The sequence below is a fragment of the Polyergus mexicanus genome, unplaced genomic scaffold (genome assembly GCF_030449975.1).
Source record: "Polyergus mexicanus isolate NDT 795.1 unplaced genomic scaffold, iyPolMexi1.0 SCAF_3, whole genome shotgun sequence".
NCBI classification, from domain to species: Eukaryota; Metazoa; Arthropoda; class Insecta; order Hymenoptera; family Formicidae; genus Polyergus; species Polyergus mexicanus.
Window position 1 is genome coordinate 5,469,795 of NW_027223323.1, and position 21,557 is coordinate 5,491,351.

Consider the following 21,557-nt stretch of genomic DNA (forward strand, 5'->3'; position numbering starts at 1 on the left):
GATAAAATTGAAAAATATACTGCTTTCCTCCTTCTTATATATATATATATAAAAAAAAAAAAAAAAAAAAAAAAAAAAAATCATCGATAAAAATTTTTCTCATTTTTCGAACTTTTAAATATATATTAGAAAAAGTGTCACAAAATTATAAATAAAGAAATAAATACTTCCATAAGCATTGATCCGAGGAAATTTCCTTCTTGAGAATCATAAGCGATATTAAAAATAAATAAAGCGTAAATTATTTTTGCAAGAGTATAAACAGAAGATGAAAATCTGTTATTGTTATTTAAAATTTCGAAAATAATATATAAATTTTGCCAAATAATATGGTGACATATACCAAATATCTTATTGGCCAAATGAATTCGCTATATATATATTATTATTATTATATATATATATATATTTGTGTTTTTTTATATTATTATTATTATATATATATATTTGTGTTTTTTTATCAATTTGTATTTTGTATTTGATAACGCTTATAATGGCCGCGTTCCGATATTCACTGGCAGTACTGAAAATCTATAGTATATGTGACGTAAATTATAGATTTTCAATACTGGCAATGAATATCGGAACACGACCAATGTTTGTTATATTAAGCGCGTTCAGGAAATACAACCGTTGAGCGTCGACATCGTTTTGTTGGTTCTAGAAATAAGAACCAATCACGTTCGATTGCTACTCAATAGTTATGTCTCCTGATGGCACCCATTGTCTCATATGTTTTTAATATTTCGATTATTCTTTTATTACAAATCATGAGTCAAACTTTTAATAATACCATCGATTATATTCTAATTTATCGTGAGACAAACATTAGCTGTAAATATAGCTTGATAACATGTCTAATTCATAAGATTGCAGTGCGTGAGTATATATATATATATATATAAAATGTAATTAAGTTTAATTTTCACAGACTTATCATAGGTCTACTTGTTTTAATTGCATTTTCTCGCCTCATTTAAAATAAAACAAAGATATAAATTTTCCGTTTTTGAAGAAAGGAAGAAAGGAAAAAAATTGCAAGAGGCTACAGAGGGAGAGAGAGAGAGAGGGAGAGAGAGAAAGCGTGCGGTTGAAAGATGAACAGACCTCGTGCGCGAATCGGGAACGTCCGGAAACGCCCGAGACGCGGTCGACGTTGATCAGACCGAGTCGTCGTTTGCGCGAAGTGCGAACGACCAATCGAGCGGTTCTCGGACGGATTCGTTCGGGTCGGACGTCGGACGTCGGACGGCGGATGTCGGACGGTGCGCGGGATAGACAGTGACAATATAGGGATCTATTCGTTCCTGACATTTGTTAGCTTCTTGGTGTCGCTGTTCCAGGGGGATATATCTCGATCGTCTCGCTGATCCGCTGTGTGCACGTCGCCGAGAAAAGTCGTACGCGTCGTCTTGTTAAACTCGGTGCGAGAAAGATAGCGAGACAGATCACGCGCGAGGAAAGCCTGATGGGTGTCAAGAGGACAGCGAGGGGACGAGGGCAGGTCTCGTACTCGCGCCTCGCGGTCGTTGTCGTATCATCGAGATCGCCGTCATCGCGCCGTCATCCCGTCATCGTGCCGCGATCGGCATCGAAATCGGCACGCTGGTTCCTGTTATGCGCGCACGTCAAGCGCCAGGCGGAGTGTTTATAACTGCACGGCGTTCACGTCAGTGCTCGTGCTCGTGGCGGAGGTACTGGAAAGGGCGGCGCGGAGAAGAAGGAGGTGAAACTCGACCAGCAGTAGCGACGAGAGAGAAAGATAGTAGATAGAGGGAGCGAAAGAAAGAAAGAGAGAGAGAGAGAAAGAAGAAGCGACAGCGGACAGGTGAAGCGCGAGAAAGAGAGTAAAAGAGGCACGAGCTCCGAAGAGAGGAGCGAGATAGAGCGAGATCGGCCGAGACGGATAGCAACGAGACGACGTATTTCTTCACTCGAAGGGAGAGAAAGAAAGAGAGAGAGAGAGAGACGAGCGAGTCTCTCGTATCTCGTGCTCGTTTGGTGTGCGCCCGCGACAACGGAATCCCAGATTCCCCCTTTGGTTCAACGGTATTTTGACAGCCTCGGATATCATCCGCGAGCTTGATTCCGGATAACCTGTTCGCGGCGCGCGCCAAAGTGTCATCGGCTCGTGAAGCGTGACAGTTGATCAGAGCACCGCGTCTCAATTTTTCTCTCCTCTCCTCTCCTCTCCTCTCCTCTCCTCTGCTGTCCTGTCATTCGTCCCTACGGATCACGATGTTTACGGGTACGATCAAAATCGAGATCTGCGAGGCGGTGGGACTTCGCGCGACCGACAAACAGCGCAAGTTCTGGCAGGATGAACCTATACTCGATCCGTACGTGCAGCTGGACGTCGACGAGAATCATCTGGATCGCTCGACCACGAAACCGAAGACCTTCGACCCGGTGTGGAACGAGTGCTTTACCTACGAAGTGCAGGACGCAGTCATGCTGGGTCTCACAGTCTTCCACGACGCGGCACTGCCGCCGGATTACTTCGTTGCCAATTGCAGCATCCCGTTCGAGGAACTCGTCAACCGAAATGGCAAGACCACCGACTTCTGGGTTAGTTGCAGATCCGTTCCTTTGATCTTTCGCTAAACTTAAATCAGGTGGAATGTATAAATATACATTGTGTGTTGGGAGTGTAAGTCAATTTTTTCTTTTTTCTCTACCATCGCTGTTGTGACTAATTGAACGAATAATATCAAAGTCTATATACTTTGAACGCTATAGAGATAAATTAGACTTACGCTTAACGTTTAAAATTGATTTTGTATATGTATTTGTTTCGCTTTATAATTTATCTTATTTATCTCTATCCTTCTTTTTAAATAATGTTACCAGGCATTTTCTTTTATATAGTTTGAATGAAAGTAATTATATTTAAATTTAATACGTTGAATATACATTTGTATAGAGCTTTTAATATAGCGGGCGCTATTAATTAATTTTTCTTTATCAAAATTGAAAAATTTCATATATTTAAATAAAAATATTATACAGTTAAAGAGATTGTCTCTGCATATATTTATATTATTAATGATATTGATTACAGGTTGACTTGGAACCTCAGGGAAAACTGAGAGTGAAGATAGATTTGCAATGGAATGATCAGGGTAAGAGAAATCTCAAATGTTTGATAAATATATACGATTTGATATATTTCGATTTAATATTTTAGATCGACAAATGAGTTGCGGCACAGGAGGCGACGGAGACAGTATCAGTGGTAGAAGCATCAGCAGTATGAACCCACTTATCAGCAAAGAACCGCGTCGAGAATTTAAAGAGAGACAGGGCTTTTATCGTCGGAGGGGTGCGATGCGACGTAGGATTCATCAAGTGAATGGGCACAAATTCATGGCTACTTTTCTGAGGCAACCGACATTCTGTTCGCACTGCCGTGAATTTATATGGTATGTATGCTTGAGTGTGTATCATTGCTTCTCGTTGCTTAAAATTTTACGCGCAAGTACTCGATACTATCTTCGACAACCGAGTGTGTATTATTACGAAATATTTGGTACATGGGAGCATGCTTAAAGTGGTGTATATTTTATTCACAGTTACAATTACAAAAAATATTGTAGCGTTTGTCAACATTTGATTGGTACGGCATATGAAATATATTAATTTATTATACAAACACTGGGTTGCACAGTTTAATATTTATTTGGTCTTCTTTTGTAATTTAATTTAGTAATAACAAGAGAGGACATTATATTTATTAATTTATATGTAGTTAACGATGGTTTATATCAAAAAGATTAAATTATCATAAATAATTATTTTAAAACTCAATAAACACATACACAGATGTAGATTCATAATAAACACAGAGCTTGGTATTGCTACATTCAGAGTGTATTCCAAACATTATATTTTGAAACAAATTTCTTCGTTTTGGACAGATTGCATGCTTGGGTTTTACAAAAGCACACATGCCCTATAATCTGCTAAATTCGTCTAAAGGTATCAAGGTGTTGGAGCATTTCAATTAGCAATATTTTGTAATAAACAGCAATTAATTAGTAAATTTAGGGAAGATATATACCAACTACAATTCGATATTACATTATTCTTTTTTACATCAATCGCATAAATCCTTTTTATTAGGAGTCTAACGTAAATGATAACTAAGTACAGTTGAAGAAGGCAAAACGTATGTGTCTTAGAAGGGGTATTACAAGGATACGATGTGACGTGTTTTGTCTGTTGTATTTCAGGGGCTTGGGCAAGCAGGGCTATCAGTGTCAAGGTGAGAAGACACATACACTGTTATTAACAGATTATAATTATGTATCTGCTTGTGCCGCACACTTATGTATGAATGTAGCGCAGTTAGGAGTGTGTGTTTTGCTTTTAGTTTTGCAATGGGAGAAATCACGACGATTGAAATTCTTAATCGATTGATTTTAGTGCAGCTTTTATTTTTTTTATGTTTTATTTTTACAATCTCTACAGCATCTTACAGTCGCCTCTTTTGTGTGTTTTCGGTTTACTGTGAATGTATACTTATGGTCTCACTGTGGGATTAATTTGCTTCGTAATAAAGTTTTCTCAGTTTATTTGTTAAATATTAACCACATAAAAATTTTGACACTGACTCTTAATGTAACGACTATATAAGGTTTTTTCTGTGATTATTTTATTTACTATTGATACAATATGAATTTATGGCCAAATGGGAGAATTTTTTACTTTCTTGCATGTTGCCCTTTGATAAAAATTCCTTGATTATTTATCATTTTAGAGTTTGATAACCCATTTTTGATATTGTAACTTTTGTCGATTTCATGTGGAGATAATATTAAATAAATTACGATTTTATTTCTACGCTTATGATATTATTGTAAATAATTTTTGGATGCGTCTAATTACGCATGTAACCAGCTTTAGACATGCAGTATTTAGCGTTACATTTTGGAGATGAATATTTTTACAGGAAGATATTTGTTGTAATACTGTTTCAGTATGCACTTGTGTAGTCCACAAGAGATGTCATAAATTGGTGATAACCAAATGTCCAGGAATGAGAGATGAGGTAGGTTCTTAGTATTATATTCTAAATAAGGTGACATAGGATAAAACTATTATCAGTAATTTTTTATGCATTGATATTATTGAGACTATTGTACATTATGTTTATGCTTTTCAATTAGTTACTTATTGATAATTTTAATAGCTAAATATCATATATATTGTATAAGGTCTTTTTTATGTTACACATATAGGCTACGTTCCGAAAGCACGCTTACGCGCTGAAAGCGTCGTTCATCTTTGTTATTTACGGAAAGTTGAACAAGAACAAAGCATGCTCATAGCGCTAAAAGTATGCTTCTGGAACGCAGCCACAATTAATTTTATTGTATTAAATTTTATCGATTTATTTCTTTTGTTCTATTAGCTTGTCATTTCTGTTTTTTCTTCTTTGAATTATTCACTTAGGGTAAAGGAACTGGATTACAGTCGAATCAAGATACAGAAAGCCCGCGCTTCAGTATAGATATGCCACATCGCTTTGTTGTTCATAATTACAAGAGATTTACATTTTGTGACCACTGTGGATCCCTGTTGTATGGTTTATTTAAGCAAGGTTTACAATGCGAAGGTAAGTAACGACCGATAATTGATATTTAAAAAAAAAATTCTTTTTTTATAGAAAAAAAAAGCTTATTTTAAACTATACTACATTTTTTGTGTTATAGCTTGTAACATGAACGTTCATAAACGATGTCAGAAGAATGTACCAAACAGTTGCGGTATTAATACCAAAGCTATGGCCGACATTCTGAAAACGATGAACATCTCCGCGGACAAACAAGTCAAAACTCCGAAAATCAATTACAGAGTATCCACGTGTCCGTCAACACCCACGGTCACAGTTACGGACGAAACGGCGACGGACAATTTACAAGCGAAAGGCGCGGAAACATCAATTAATGCCAATGAAAACGCAGTGCCTGTTAACGGCAGTGAACCAAGAAAATTCGGTATACACGATTTTAATTTTATCAAGGTCCTTGGTAAAGGTAGTTTTGGTAAAGTGATGCTAGTAGAACGAAAGACTAATCCCGATGAGATTTACGCCGTAAAAATCTTGAGGAAAGATGTCATTATTCAAGACGATGATGTAGATTGTACAATGACGGAGAAAAGAATCTTGGCTCTAGCGGCAAAGCATCCTTTTTTGACAGCCATCCACAGTTGCTTCCAAACTACTGATCGACTCTTCTTTGTTATGGAATACGTGAATGGAGGTATCGTACATTTCTTTAATAAAATATATGATAAAACACATGATTTTTTTATTCGTATTTAATATTATATTATTATGTTTTTCGATCTGTTTCAGGTGATCTCATGTTCCACATTCAGAAGGCTCGAAAGTTCGACGAAGCGAGAGCACGCTTCTACGCGGCAGAAGTGACACTTGCCCTTCAGTTTCTGCACAAAAATCACGTTATATACCGCGATCTAAAACTAGATAATATACTTCTAGATTCGGAGGGACATTGTAAACTGGCAGACTTCGGAATGTGTAAAGAGAATATAATTGAAGGACAAACGACCACATCGACATTTTGCGGCACGCCGGATTATATAGCTCCCGAGATACTGCAGGAATTGCAGTATGGTGCCAGCGTCGATTGGTGGGCTCTTGGTGTTTTGATGTATGAGATGATGGCTGGACAACCACCGTTCGAAGCCGATAACGAGGATGAACTTTTCGAATCAATCTTACGAGACGATGTACTATATCCGATATGGATTTCCAAGGAAGCCGTGTCTATTTTGAAAGGTTTTATGACTAAAAATCCTGCCAAGCGATTAGGTTGTGTCGTAGCCAATGGCGGCGAAAATGCCATAAAGGTCCATCCATTTTTCCAACACATGGATTGGGAAGCGCTTGAAACACGCAGAGTGAAACCACCTATTAGACCTAAAATTGTGAGTTTTATGCATTTTATTTCTATATTTAATGAACGATAAGGGACAATTGTTTCTATGTGATGCTTTCAAAATTTTCAGAAAAATGAGAAAGACGCTATGAATTTTGATACGGAATTCACGAAGGAGGATCCCGTGTTAACTCCGGAAGACGCGGAGGAAGTCAGCTACATCAATCAAGAGGAATTTCGTGGTTTTTCCATGGTCAACAAGGACTTTAATCCAGCCAGGTTTGCAGCGCAATAAGAGATGATAAATCACTGTGAAGGATGTGGAACCGAAAAATTAATCGTCCTAATACTTCCCGCTTAACAAGGTGGCGAATGCGCTAAACAACGCAAAGTTGAAAATCGACATTTTGAAGCTGCTCGAGATCTCCTTTGGCCAATTACGTCTGATGGAGATGATACATCTATTCACTGCGAGGATGGAAGTATTCGACTAATTGAGGCATATTGGTGGTGATCCGAAATACTAAAAATTCGGAAATGTTAGCCAAGCCATCAAGAGAATACCGGAGTTTCATTTTCTTGAGAATTTGCGTTTTGGTGTGTGGAGATATTTTTTAGCTGTTGCAGGAGCGCGACGAATTGATTCAGCACAAATGATAGAAAGGCGCATTTTATTAGAGCATATTGTGCAAGATCGGCAGAAATTGCAAATTTTTTACTATCATTTTTGCGAGGAGCACTAGAGAGTCGGTGTTACCGGAAGTAGAAACAGTAATCAAGAGAATTTTACGACGTTCTGTATGAAAACAAATTGCTGGGAAACGCAATTGCTGGCGCGGTACAAATGATATAAAAGGTAGGCTCTCGTACAAAATGGTATGGACGATCGCTGGGCGATTAACCGATTCACTTTGTAAAGTGATATATACCTAAATTATTTAATGTTATTAGAAACGCGTGATGAGATTCTAATTTCATATAGATTTATAAGATAGGAGATTGAACAAATTTGACAGGAGAAATACCGATCTTTACTGGCTTTTTAACGCATGGTTTTTTTTTTTTCTAATTATTTTCGTTTTTATTTTATTTTATTTATTTTATTTTATTTTATTTTTTTTGTAATATAACGTTTCTTGTTAACGAATTTTATCGGATGATTTTGTGGATGAGGATTGCGCGCATAGAAGGAAGTTGAATTTTTATATATATATTATAAACTCGCAATTAAGTTTTGATCTGACGATATTTAATATTATGTTAAGTAGATGTACAAATCGAATTTATACTTATATAACGGCTTGGCACTTATAACGTATTTTATTGTTTGAAAATCTCTATTACGAGAAAATAATATGTTGAAAATCTCTATTACGAGAAAATAATATGTTGTAATACGAACAAGTGAATAATGTCCATGGAAAAATTTAAATTTAACTAAATATTACTTAAAAAATAAGTCGAGTTTAGTTCTTAAAAACGTAGAATTGTTGACGGATTCATGCTATGACGAAGACTAAACGTAAGCTGGGCTTAAGTTTTAAGTAATTCCAACATTTATAAATGACGAGTTTATGTATATAAGAATTTGTGCATTAGGATAGATCAGCGTAGAAAGAATTGAAAAATCGGCTCTCGTTTCGTTTGGCTGTTGTCCAGCGCCAATCGAACGAGGTCGAAAGTTTTCGTCGAGCTTTGCACACATACACATATACACACACATACAGAGGAGCATCTCGCAGCGCTTCTCCGATAGGATATAGGTAAAAAAAAATCGCGCTCGCGTGATATAGATCGAGCAGGATACGATTTAAATCGTGCGGGCGTGCCTCTCATTTCATACTTAAGTAGAAGTTGAACACGATCATCACTGATTGAAAGAATCCACTGGTGATCTCCAATCAAAGTACATAACAATATAGATTATATTCATGTGTATGTGTATACACATATATATATATATATATGTATGCATGCATGCATGCATGTATGTATGTATGTATGTATGTATGTATGTATGTATGTATGTATGTATGTGCGTGTGCGTGTGCGTGTGTAAATCTAATTTATTTTAGTAAGGCATGGAGACGAGCGAGAGGAGGCGATCATAACACTCTAAAAGAAAGGAACAAACTCTCGCGGCGAGCATATATATAAATTTGCACACTTGCGATTCTCGGCGTCTCTTACAATTTTAAAAAGGCGCGTGAGGTGCATATAGTACATATGTAGCCGTGAGTATAAAACACACAGATTAGCAACAAAAAAAAAGAATGAATTATACATAGAGAAAAATATCAAATTTACCAAAATACCGAGCAAGTCCATCTAGCGATTTTGATGCACCTTTCGCGATCCTTAAATGTGTCTCTAGATAGGTATCTTTGAACAGGCTTGAACTCGTGTACTTAATCTAATAGTAAGCTGAAAGCTCTTTAGATATAAGGGTGAGTAACAGTAATATTTTTGTTAGTGACTTTTAAGCACGTGACACTTTGACGTTGTAGTTATGTATCAGTAAATATCTCCGTCTTCCCGGGTCGGCATAATTTCGGCCAGGGATGACGAAGACATAAAGAAGTGAACATGCGAAAGAAACATGATATATTCAGACTTTAGTGTGCATGTCGAAGTGTGCATCATCTAGCTTGCGCCAAAGATTTAAAACTCACGCGTTCCAACATACGCGAGAGAACGAACCGCAAGTTGTCAAGCCTTCCCCCCTCTTCCATTTTTCGAATTGTACGGTTTTAAATTTTTGGCGCGAATGCGATAGAATTGTCATTGATGATTCTAACAATGCATAGATAGAATTATAGAAGTATAACGATAAGTTTTAAACAATAAAAAGAAACTTTAATGTTTAAACATAGTAATTGTGAAGCGAGAGCGCAAAATCGACAGCAGCGTCAAAATCGTGCGAGTTATTAGCGGGAATCTTTTTGGCGTGTGCCTCCGTCGACGAGCTACTTTGGGCACAACTTTCAGCTTCAGGTTTGTAGCCCTCCTCTTTGCGGTAACACGGCTCGTCGGCGACGACACGCACCGACTCGGTGTCGTCATATATCGTCGTTGTTGTGTAAACGTACATTTTTATGTCCTTCCTAGATCTTAGATCCGCGAGTAAAAAAGAAAATATACACAAATGGAATGGGAGGACTGTCCTTATTTCCTGGATACCGCGCGAGCCTGTTTAGATGCCAGCGCGTGCTTCGAGCCTGTGCAGGACTCGAAGCGCGGGATTTTTGTGCATCTTATTCAAGAGCAATCGGGGGTGTCCAGGAAAAGGGACAGGCACAGCCATATGTCGAGCATTTGTTGCACGATTTTTAGATCTTATAAGACGTAAGATGCACGCGCGCGTCATTGTCGGTACATACACGGAGAGCTCTCATATGTATAATATATATTTAAGGTGCAAACACACAATGCTCGTCGCTTTCGCGCGTCATCATCATCATCATCATCATCATCATCATCATCATCATCATCATCATCATCATCATCATCATCATCATCATCCATCATCAACAACAACAACAACAATGGTCACATCGGTGCGAACATTGTGGCCAATCGTTTCAACAGCTTTCGCTTGTACAGCAATAATTATCGACCAGCAAATTATAGTGTTCTAAGCGTAACAGGGGTATTGACCGTCCGATCGAGACCGTGTCGATACTTTTATTTTCCGTGTACATCTCCGCGTATATGTTGATTTACAGGAGCGCGCTACGTCGTCATCCCCGTGATCGATAATGTAATCGGAAATTATGAATTAGCGTTACTCGTCCGCTTATGTCTGTCGGCGTTTTTCTTTTCTTATTCCGTGATTTATCTATTTATCTATTTTATTCGACTCGTCGACGCGATAGAAAACCGTCTCGATGTAAAGGTACCTGATGAAGGCGCAAGACGATCAATGATCGTCGATCTCTAATAATGTTCGAAGATGTCACGAATGTGGAGAGAGCGTTATCGGAACAATTGTCGATTAAAAACTCTCGCTTCGAAAATCATCCATCTATGCTAATTAGAAAATGCTATTGGTAATTGAGGACTCGAGAGATAGCGCTCGAAGCTTTGTTGTGGTGTATGTGCATTTACTATAAATCTAGTCAAAACGGAGATTTACGGAATATAAGTCGGCTTTTTTTGAAGATTCAAGTTGACGGAGGATGAATCAAATTCCAGAGAAAGGAAGAGAGAGAGAGAGAGAGAGAAAGAGACGGGTTAGTCCGGCCTACGCTTTAAAAAGAGAAAAAAAACATATAATAAAGACGGTCTCGTACATTATTTCGAAAGAAAATTACAGCTATACCGTGTACCTATGTATTGTTACTAGTATCTAGGATTACGATGTGTATGTGTATTAAAAACCGGTAAAACAAATATCTTTCGGGCGCGGAGACTAATACTTTCCTCTTCTTAAATTTGGATATATCAGCTGCAAATCGGATGTCTTTGGCGCGCCGCGTCCGCACATCTCAGTACTAATTTATTATCGCAATTTATGGGCTCGCGTATCACATGTAATCTCGATGATCGTTGAACGGATTTCTCTACGAAAGAACAATTGCCGTCCTCAGCACATCGATTCGACAAAATCGACGTAACGTCAAAAATTCCCTTCGGATCTTAGTGAATCTTGTCATAAGTTCCCTCAAGATCTCGGTAAATCGAATTATTGTCCGTACGAGCGATGCAGTGATTTCTAAAGTTCAAGTTAGACGGTATCCTAACTTATCGTTCTCGACGGTCATCGAGAAGCGCGAGAGAACGGATTTATATCAATTTGAAATCTTTTAAGTTTTACTAATTTTTACTCTTCCGCGGTATCATGCTCTTTTATTAATTTTCTCGACAGTGTACAAAATATTTATAAGCGTTTTAACTTATACAAAGTATTTTCCCAAAGTTGCGCGCGTGAATTTTTATTCAGAGATTTATCGTAATGTTTGCTACGATTAGGGCAAACTCTTCGTTAAACTCTTTATGTAACTCCTCCCATCATGATGAGGCGTATTTTTATTTGTACTTTTCGTAAGCCGGCTTCGTTTAATTAATGGAATGTATTCTATACGAACCGATAAATTCGTCGTTAAGATTGATGGAATTTGTGTGCATTTTATTGTAATCTTCAATCTTTTATAGTTTTTTCTTTTTTAGTAGTTAACGCAATATTTGTACTTTTGAGAGAGACCTATCGTCATTGAAGTATATTATTTATTTTGCTAGATATATCGACAATGTATAATTTTGACGCTACTACTCCGCATCGATTCCTCGATCTAGTATTTGTCATAAAATTCTTTTGTAACGGCTAGTCAATCGTTTATGCATACAAAGAACTGTTGTTATGCATGTTATCACTATTTTCCTGCATTATTTGCTTGCATCCATCTGCGTTATATTCTATTTAGAGAATAGAGAACTTGTATTACATTTCTTGGAGAGACTGAGCGTGCTTGAAAAAGAAAAAGATATATATCTTTGAAACAAAGAATTAAAAAAGGAGGCGCAAATGCGTGGATTTGATGTTAATCTTTAAGTTGATGTACGTATGTATATATGTATATGTGTGTGTATGTATGTATGTACATACACACACACACACACATACATACATATATACATACATACACATATATACATATATATGCATATATATAGCACATTAACAAAAAATAATATACAAAATTATAATGTAAGAAAAAATAATGATAAGAGAGAATTAACATTGTTGCAATATAGAATAATTAAGTGAGTAGGGTCTTGTGACTATCAATGATGGTACCTTTTTCCTTTCTAGGAGACATATAATTTATAAGGAGTATCTGTATGTGTATATATATACATATATAACACACACACACACACATATATATATATATATATAATGTTATACGCGCATTGTACGTAATGTTCTTTTTATTTGTTCAGACCTGTGTTAAAATCCTTAAGTTCAATTTCAGTTCAACGATCTTGGTATCATTGCTTTCGGAGAGAATCAGGACGGGACGCGAAAACATTAAGAATTAAGATAAGATAAAAAAGGGACCAATGTTGCTGAAACCGAATGAGAATATCCTGGATTTTATCCTGGGTCTGAGAAATAAGAAGAACGGCGCGTTATTTCGTATATTGTCTTATGCCTGTGTGTACGATATGTTGGATAAAATATTCTAAAATGAAATGGGAAAGAGTCTGCGTTTAATAATCAGCACCGGGACTCCACTTTGGTAACGTTAAACGCGATCACGCTTGATGAAGCTGTGTACTTTATAATAATGTAAAAACTGAAATTGAGAAAACACTTGCCGGGTTTAGAGAGTAGAATAATCATAAATAACTTTTTTTTTTTTTTTATTCGTAAACAGGAACGAACTAGCAGTTTTTATGGCATTCATTTCGTTCATTTTGAATCTGTGTTGCTCGATATAAGAAAATTGAATTATACGTACATTACACTATGCACACTATACACATTAACACACGATATCGTAGAACATATTTGTAAACTGGAAATGCAAAACTCAATGTACGAATGTCAATGTTTCATTTTTCATACTTTTACACTTTTTGATGTTTTTTTATAATTTTTTTTTATGATCTACAAATGTGTACTTTGATTATTGTTTTTATTTCAATTTTTATGTAACTATAATAACTTTGTGTGTGTGTGCGTGTGTGTGTGTTTTTTTAATAGATTTTTTCCTTAATTCTGAAAATTGTTTTTTTGGCACTTACATAATTTTGCGTTTTCGATCTACATTTAATTAAAACTACATTTATTATTAAAAATAAAAAGATTAGATTATTTGTGTCTATGTATTACTTAATATCTTAATAGCTTAACTGAATGTACCTTGCGATAATCGAATTTCTTAGAATATCTCGCAGATTATATCAATGCATAGTTTAACGTTGAATCGAACGTACAACTTCCTCCGATAACAAAATAGACAAAAAGAGAGAAATCAAGGAAACAGCCGTCCGCAATAATCGAAATATAGAAACCTGACGGGTAAAATTGACCGAAATACTCTGAAAAAATAATTGGAGATGGTCGCTGCATTATATATTTGCGCTAACTGATCGTTAACTTTGTATGTAGCGAAATATATAAGATATGTATTATTTGTCGTTAAACGGCTTTATGTAGGAAAACTCGTGTATATTACCTAAAATGAAAGATTGAGAATCGCTTTGTTTTAGGAATATGTCTCCTCCTTCTCCTAAATTATTAGTTCCGGATATATACATATAAAATTATGTTGTGAATGTTATATTAAATATTATATTATATATTTATTATATTCGTTGTAGAGAGACTTAATCCGCACTCTATTTGCGCCACACTTATATCCGCCGGAAAACCAGCGGAAACATCACACACATTCAGCGATCGCATACGAAACGTAAACATGTATTTTTTTATACGCATAACACACGATGCTTATATATTCGATAATAAAAATATCGTCTCGTGTTATTTCGCCCGAGGACTCGCGCGTAATCTATTTTGCGTAATTTCTAATAGCGTTTGTTAGTTTTTTGTACAGTGTTATATTTGGGAGTGCATCGCTCGCGCGACAGTGCAGGGCCTCTAATCCTGAACGAATCACGCATACAGGTAGCAAATACGCATAACTAATCGTCGGGAGAGAAAAAAAAAAAAAAAAAAAATCATCCAAAATCTCTTTGCGCGATCGTCATCATCTTCGTGAAGATTTCTTTTTCTTTCCCCGACGTTCACTGCGTTATCAATAATATATGCTGATTCTACACTTCATATGAATTATACTCAAGCCTATCTCGTCGCAATAGATACCGGTATATAAATCTATGTGGGTGCGAATGTGAGTGTAGACATGATGTGCACAAAGAGTGGCCGAATCGAGAGAAGTCTGAAAAAAGTATAATTTATATAGACATATTTATAAGTATCATTGTGATAGAGAGAGAAACGCGCGCGTGTAAAACCGGCTCTCGGAAACTTTGTCAGCGTTCTCTTAATTAATTAATTAGTATAATTTATAAACAATATTTCATCAACGAGAAACTTTCTCTCGTTGAGCGAAAAACTTTGTAATCCTTTTATAGTTTTATGAAAAGTTACAATGCGAATCTTTAGACTTGTGTGCAAGTTGGTTGCCAAAAAATGAAGCCCGTTCTGCACCCGCGCTGTTAGAGATGTTACGATTAGCGAATGTTACAATGAATGAATATTATCGATTTCTTCTATTTATATCTCGTTAACCGTAGTAAATATCAATATATTAGATTATCAAGTGTTATTATCTGGTGCTCTGAAGGCCGATGTGTTCCCTCCATATATTTTTTCCGGATCTGTGTTTTAGAAACAACTACGATACGCTATTTCATTATGATCTCGCATCTTGATATCTTAATTTTTTTTATATACATCGGAGGGAATATCCGGTTATCATATCATATAGCTAAATGATATGTATGATGTATACTTTGTTGCATATGTATATATATATATATATATATATATATATATATATATATATATATATGTATGTATTTGATTTACGTAGCGTGTCACGGACTGGTGATCTATGTCTTTACTCGATCCAGTTGTCGTTGTAAAATGATTTTCTGCGATGTTATGTTGTATTATTTCGCAAATGTACTTGGTAAAACTCTAGTATCGTAACTTATACGATGGTGAACGAACGATCGTCGATTTTGTGACGCGGCAAATGATCATTTCTCGAAAAGAAAAAAGAAGAAAGAAGAAATTCAAGATGCTTAGAAGGATTGAGTCACACGTGTATATTAACGCTTTCGATGTTTTCTTATATAGAGATAATCACACAAGCTATAGTATGTTAGAAACCACCCGGTGCACGAGATACCTGTGTTTTTTCTGCGAGAGGCATTTTTCCTGCGGATTATTTCCGGAGCGACAAAATATGCTCATTTTTAGCGGACACGCCGTCTTTCTCTCTACGTATCCCTAAAGTATTTCAGCGACTTAATTGCAAGTGCCAAAAAATAAAAACGAGATAGCAGCGAATGTGAAACATGTCCTCGTTAACGCATATGGGATACACTCTTCTGCAGAAATTTTACGGCGATTCAACAGATACTTAAATCCGCAGACGCGATGGCAACAATCTTTGACTAATATATCAAAAATATAATTAATATATTATATAAATATGCATATTAATATTATAATTATAATTATATATATGTATATATTTTATATATATATATAAATTATAATATTATATATTTATATAATATTCACGCTACACAAATCGACATTATCGCATTCTACTTAGAAAAATCATTTTATTCCGGCGTAATGATTTTGCATACAAAATGAGTAGAATGCGTTCGAGAAACTGGGAAAATGTGGAAAATCGAGAAATAAAACGATCAAATCGTGAAAAACCGTGATATTTATACGGTAAAATCAGGAGAAGAGAGCAAAAAAAGGTTGAGTCGAGACAATCGAAGGAGACAAAGGAAACAAACGAGTGAAATGCAAAATTCGCGTCCACCTTGACGATTGTCGTCATACAAATAGATGTGATTATTTATCACCATAATTAATTATTACCATTATTATAACCATTTTATTATATTCGTCAACTATTGTAATTGCCCCAGCGTTATTGTTATTATTTTTTTAATTATATTAATTATTGTTATTATTATTGTAGCGATTATTTAATGCAAGTAACTTACGCGTGCACAAATGATTGCCTCTGTCTTTGCTGTCTTAATTTAGCTTCCTTTCTCGGTGCTGTTGCCACAAAGCTGTGTAGGATTAAACGAATGCAAGAGATACATATATATAATATATATGTTGTAATAAAGAGATATAAAATATACTGGCACCAGAGTGTTAAACTGGCTCGTGTCGCACAAGCAATTACACGGGCAATCGCCAAAGGGAGCGAACACTGTTATTTGTCTGATTATTGTCTAAAAAGTCACAAATAAAAAGAAGATATAGATAATTATATGCTCTTGTTTATAATTCTCATTGTTAAACATCCACGCGCGCGATATTGTTTGTTAACTTTGTGCATTAATATAAATGCAAAATAAAGTGCGAGTAAACTAATTAAATTTAAATTTTCGCATTATTGAAACTCAAAGTTGTAGGATGCGGAATTTGTGTGTGTTACTATTTTTATAGAATTTCGGTTAGTGCCACTTCTCTTACATTTATATTATATTTTGATACTTTAATTTGAGATAAGACAAAGTAAATATATAGAAACATGATGCACATATACACGTTGCAAGTACCTCAAAAACTGGTGCAACTTTTTGATGTGTTAAAACATTTTCACACTCGAATTGCATATATATTTATTTATTTATTTATCCATATATAATATGTATGTATATTTTCTATATAATACGTATAGGCGCGAATCTCTCTTGCATATGTAGCAACGACGCGCTGATTTTCCTTCCATTCATTGTCGTGCGGCCGTTCCTAAAACGCTCGTGCGCGCACTCGCGACCTCGTATCCTTATTTATATATATATATATATATATATATATATATATATTATAGTTATATATTTATATACACAGGATCTCTCTTTCGTTTTTATATATATAATTCAATAACATGTGTCAACCAATAACTTATGCTTCGTTTAAAAGCTACGTGTATGACTGGTGCCATCACTTGAATAACATGCATGCACATACGCGCGCGCGCGCGCGTATTCTTATAGTAATTAATCACAATCACTTGAATTTGCTGTCGCACACACAAAACGCAAATGTAAAAAATTTTAAATGCCTCTAAAGAAAGTTTGAAATGTTTTTTAGAACTCAACTATTCAGATGATATAAGAGTTTCAAAGACGTTTTAAAGATGCTCGAAAAATCAAACGACTTCTTCCTCCGAAATTTGAATTCCTTCCTCGAATTAAAGTTTTTGGAGATGCCGTGAAAACTTTTATGATATCCAAAGAGTAAAGTTTTGAACCATTCCAAACATTTCTTAAGTGTCTCTTAAATTATCGCATTCTCTCTCGGCGCATCCATACATACGCAAGCGTCATATGTCGTTCGCGCATCATCTCGTACATAGCATATAATAATATGAAACGTAATCTCACTCGATTAAATGGCTCTCGAAGACTAAAGACTCCCAAAGCAGATCACAGTCTATCTCTGCACACGTCGAGGTTCCGCCAAACTTTCAAGCAAAAATTAGAACGAAATCATCGTCTTTCTCGCGTTCTAAACGAGACCATGCTACTGTATATAAAAAATCTTTTAAATCACCGTTCCTGAGAATATCCCACAACCGAGTAAAACTCGACGGTTTCTTTTCAAAACTCTTTAGCTATATAAGTGAATTTATATATACTTTAAAATCAATTATATAAAATCGTTACTTGATAACAATAAATTTAAAAAAAAACTTCTAACTAATCTGAAATAATATAGATATTAAATCGGAAACATTGTTCACTCTTTCCTTTTTTTCTCAGTTAATTCGCACTTTTTCTTGAAACATATTCGTTTTTAAATGTAAAGACAGTACATATTTTTTCGCGAAGAATTTTATCGCAGCTACGATTTCATGTAAAGTTGGAGAGATTACAGACTTTTATTATATCGCAATGATTGTTGCGTTCCGACAAGAAATTTTCCGATAAAATTATTAAACATTGGAGATGTTCGCGCGGAACTTTTATTATCGGTTTATGTCTTATATATGCTTTATACATACATACGCGAACAAATTTCGTTTCCAATAAAAAATAAAAAACTAAAATCTTAATTGGACGCAATTTCGTGGTATGTTTCTTGAACGAATGCGATCGTGTCAATCGCGAGGATATACATAATGGGTACACGATATTCCTTATCCTCTTTTCCTTTTTCCTCTTTTTTTATTCTTTTTTTCTAAATTTAGCGATTAATTTTATACGAGGAAAGCGACGATATCAGGAAGATTGTCTAGAGAACGTAAACGTATTAATCGACTGGTTTTTACATTTGTCGCGCATGCAAACTTTCGTTTGCATATCGTGTACATTTGCAGTAATATTCGATTACATTTTAAATGCTTTAGTTCGTTTTATCGAACGAGAAATACTTGTTCGAATATGGATTCCCATTTCGTACAGTTTACAAATACGGATCTCATATTATTTGAAGAAAATCACGCGTTGTAATTTGTTAACGATATACAGCGTAATTGTTTCAGCTGCATAATTTTCGTAAATTGGTACTATTAAATATGTTAGATATATAAATTTTAATAAATTGATTCAAAAAGGCAATTATTTTACCGGCGATTACACTACTATTTCAGGAAATATAACGGTGATTATAAAGAGCTGGGATACGTTATCCGATTTTTCAAAACGCACATGAATTATATATTTTTGTTAAATAATCTATATAGACCCCCTCTTATATCGCAAAAATTTATAATATCAATAAATATTATAAGATTCTGGCCGCTACACTGTATTATGGTGTTTGAAATACAACTATGGCAATTAGCATCGATACAGCAGGCAATATTCAGTCAAATGTTACACTTATATTTGGGAGATTACGTTTTTTGGTCGTTTTATATAAGTTCTTGTGCAATTTTTTTAATCGTTCGTTCGTTCTTTCTCTTCACGATATTATAATGTGGAATAATTATTGACTGCTGATCGGAATTAACGATGTATCAAAATAAACGTATCGCCATACATATATTGAAAATTCTCGCGTTACATTTCGTGTTGCAGAAATCGTTATCAAAAACGTGGCGGCGGTCACTCAGATAAAAAAGGCAACAATGATAACGGTCATAATAGAAATAGAAAAATCCTCGGCAACTTTCCTCACGGTCGATAACTCTCCTAATGGCAGTTGTTTATCACTCATCTCGCTATAAATCGATTATATACGCGGAGACTAAATCTATAATCTTTGACGAATCTCTGCGAGATTCTAAGCTAATCTAATAAATAGTGGAAGAAATAAGTATCCCTAAGGCTAGAGTGTTGTTGCTCTCACGACGATACATCGTCGCTTCTCGATAGGCCCGATCGAGAAAAGTATGATCAATTTAAAGCGCCGGATCAATATTTCTATCTAACGTCATAGCATCTAGCGCTAAATGTAGTTTTCCAAAACGAAAAGTCGTTCGAAAAATCATATGCCTTTCTGATATCCTTACGATACGTTTCTCAGACGTTAGACCTTGTCTAAATCTGATATGCGAAGAGATCGGATAACTGCATTTAACATTAGACGCACGTGACGACGTTTAAATGCAAACCGTTCTCTTTTCGCCACAACCTGATACTAAACGTCATTCTACGTGTTTTAATCTCTCGAAGAATATTGTTAAGATATAGTTACGCATACAGGGAACGCTTTATCGCAGTGAACAAGACGGAGCAGTGTGTACGGGGATTAAAATTACACAATATAATATGTATATATGTATATATATATATATATATATATATATATATATATATATATATGTGTGTGTGTGTGTGTGTGTGTGTGTATGTATATTAGAATTATACGTATTCTTTGATAAAATAGATAATACCGTTGTGTGCGTATCTCGAGTTTATGGCACTTTATAATTATGGAACGTGCGGCGCACCCGACGACGAAGATTCGATTTAGGTACCAGGTTGAAGGGAAACTCTGTCCTTATAATATATAACTCCCGCAAGAGATTTATCTAACCATTCTAACTAGCTTGCGATTGTATTACCGGAGCACCTCTATGTAACATCGAAGCGGGTCGGGACTTTCGTCCGCCGGTCGTAGATGACGGCAGTGTTGAGGGCGGTTGCTGATGCTGTTGTTGTTGCTGTTGAGCGGCAAATTGTTGAGCGGTCATCGTCGAGTCTCGTCTCGGTATTTCCGGTGGCGATTGAAGCACCTCCATGTATTCGCGTATCAGATTCGCTATCTGATGAGCCTGGAGAACGATCGAAATTAAATGGCAATTAAATATGTATATACAAAGATAAAAATGTATGATTTAAAGTTTGCAATAATGATATTTGGTCATTTTAGTCGTATTACCTGCGACGTGGTGAGAATGACCTTACTCTGCTTCTTATCCGTACCGGTAATGATCATCAGACAATTAACGGCGGGCGTATAACTTAGAATACTGCTATATTCGTAAGTACACAGTGCGTTTCTGGAACGGTGTTCCAGGAGATGAAGACCCTGCTGATCAACAGCCAGCCACAATACGCGAGGCCAATTTGAGGTGAACGATTGCATCACGTCGAAGATCGTCGCTCGGTGCAACGGCCATGATTGAATGAGATTCAGGAAAGCCTTCTTTGCTTCGGGTGGTGTCATTCCGCGCAAAGATTGATGATGCTGGCGCACACCGTCCACGCACAAGCACGGCACGAGTCTCGACGGTAGGCAGTGGCTCGATATCGTTCGATAATCTTGTTCCGATATGGTATCTTGGCAGTCGCCCATTTCCAGTTGCGCTTGCAAAGCTGTCAGCATCATCTGTAAGTAACATTAATCTCGTGATACAAAAAAGCCAGGAATGACGTAATAAAGACAACACTTTATTAAGATTAAGATTTAAAAAAAATTTTTATGCTATTGATTAAATTAAGAAAATAAAAAAG

The 21,557-nt window shown here is 35.8% G+C and overlaps 2 protein-coding genes across 5 annotated transcripts in view; one reads left to right on the plus strand and one right to left on the minus strand.

Moving 5' to 3' along the window:
* The first annotated feature begins 1,168 nt into the window (after nucleotides 1-1,168).
* Pkc98e (Protein kinase C) lies at nucleotides 1,169-16,487 on the plus strand. The gene is made up of 10 exons (XM_070316222.1): nucleotides 1,169-2,568; nucleotides 3,062-3,122; nucleotides 3,188-3,422; nucleotides 4,233-4,264; nucleotides 4,980-5,050; nucleotides 5,455-5,617; nucleotides 5,715-6,266; nucleotides 6,362-6,957; nucleotides 7,039-7,187; nucleotides 7,274-16,487. The coding sequence occupies exons 1-10, from the start codon at nucleotides 2,239-2,241 to the stop codon at nucleotides 7,287-7,289; spliced, it is 2,205 nt and encodes a 734-aa protein (XP_070172323.1). The 5' UTR covers nucleotides 1,169-2,238; the 3' UTR covers nucleotides 7,290-16,487.
* Nucleotides 16,488-17,226: 739 nt separating this feature from the next.
* The window catches only part of Myo81f (Myosin 81F), a 31,512-nt gene continuing 27,181 nt past the window's right edge, over nucleotides 17,227-21,557 (minus strand). For all 4 annotated transcript variants that reach the window (XM_070316219.1, XM_070316218.1, XM_070316220.1 and 1 more), the window contains 2 exons: nucleotides 20,983-21,432; nucleotides 17,227-20,875 (listed from right to left, as the gene is read on the minus strand). In XM_070316219.1, coding sequence (XP_070172320.1) covers nucleotides 20,642-20,875; nucleotides 20,983-21,432 — 684 coding nt within the window. In that variant the 3' untranslated portion in view covers nucleotides 17,227-20,641. The remainder of the gene's footprint in view (nucleotides 20,876-20,982; nucleotides 21,433-21,557) is intronic.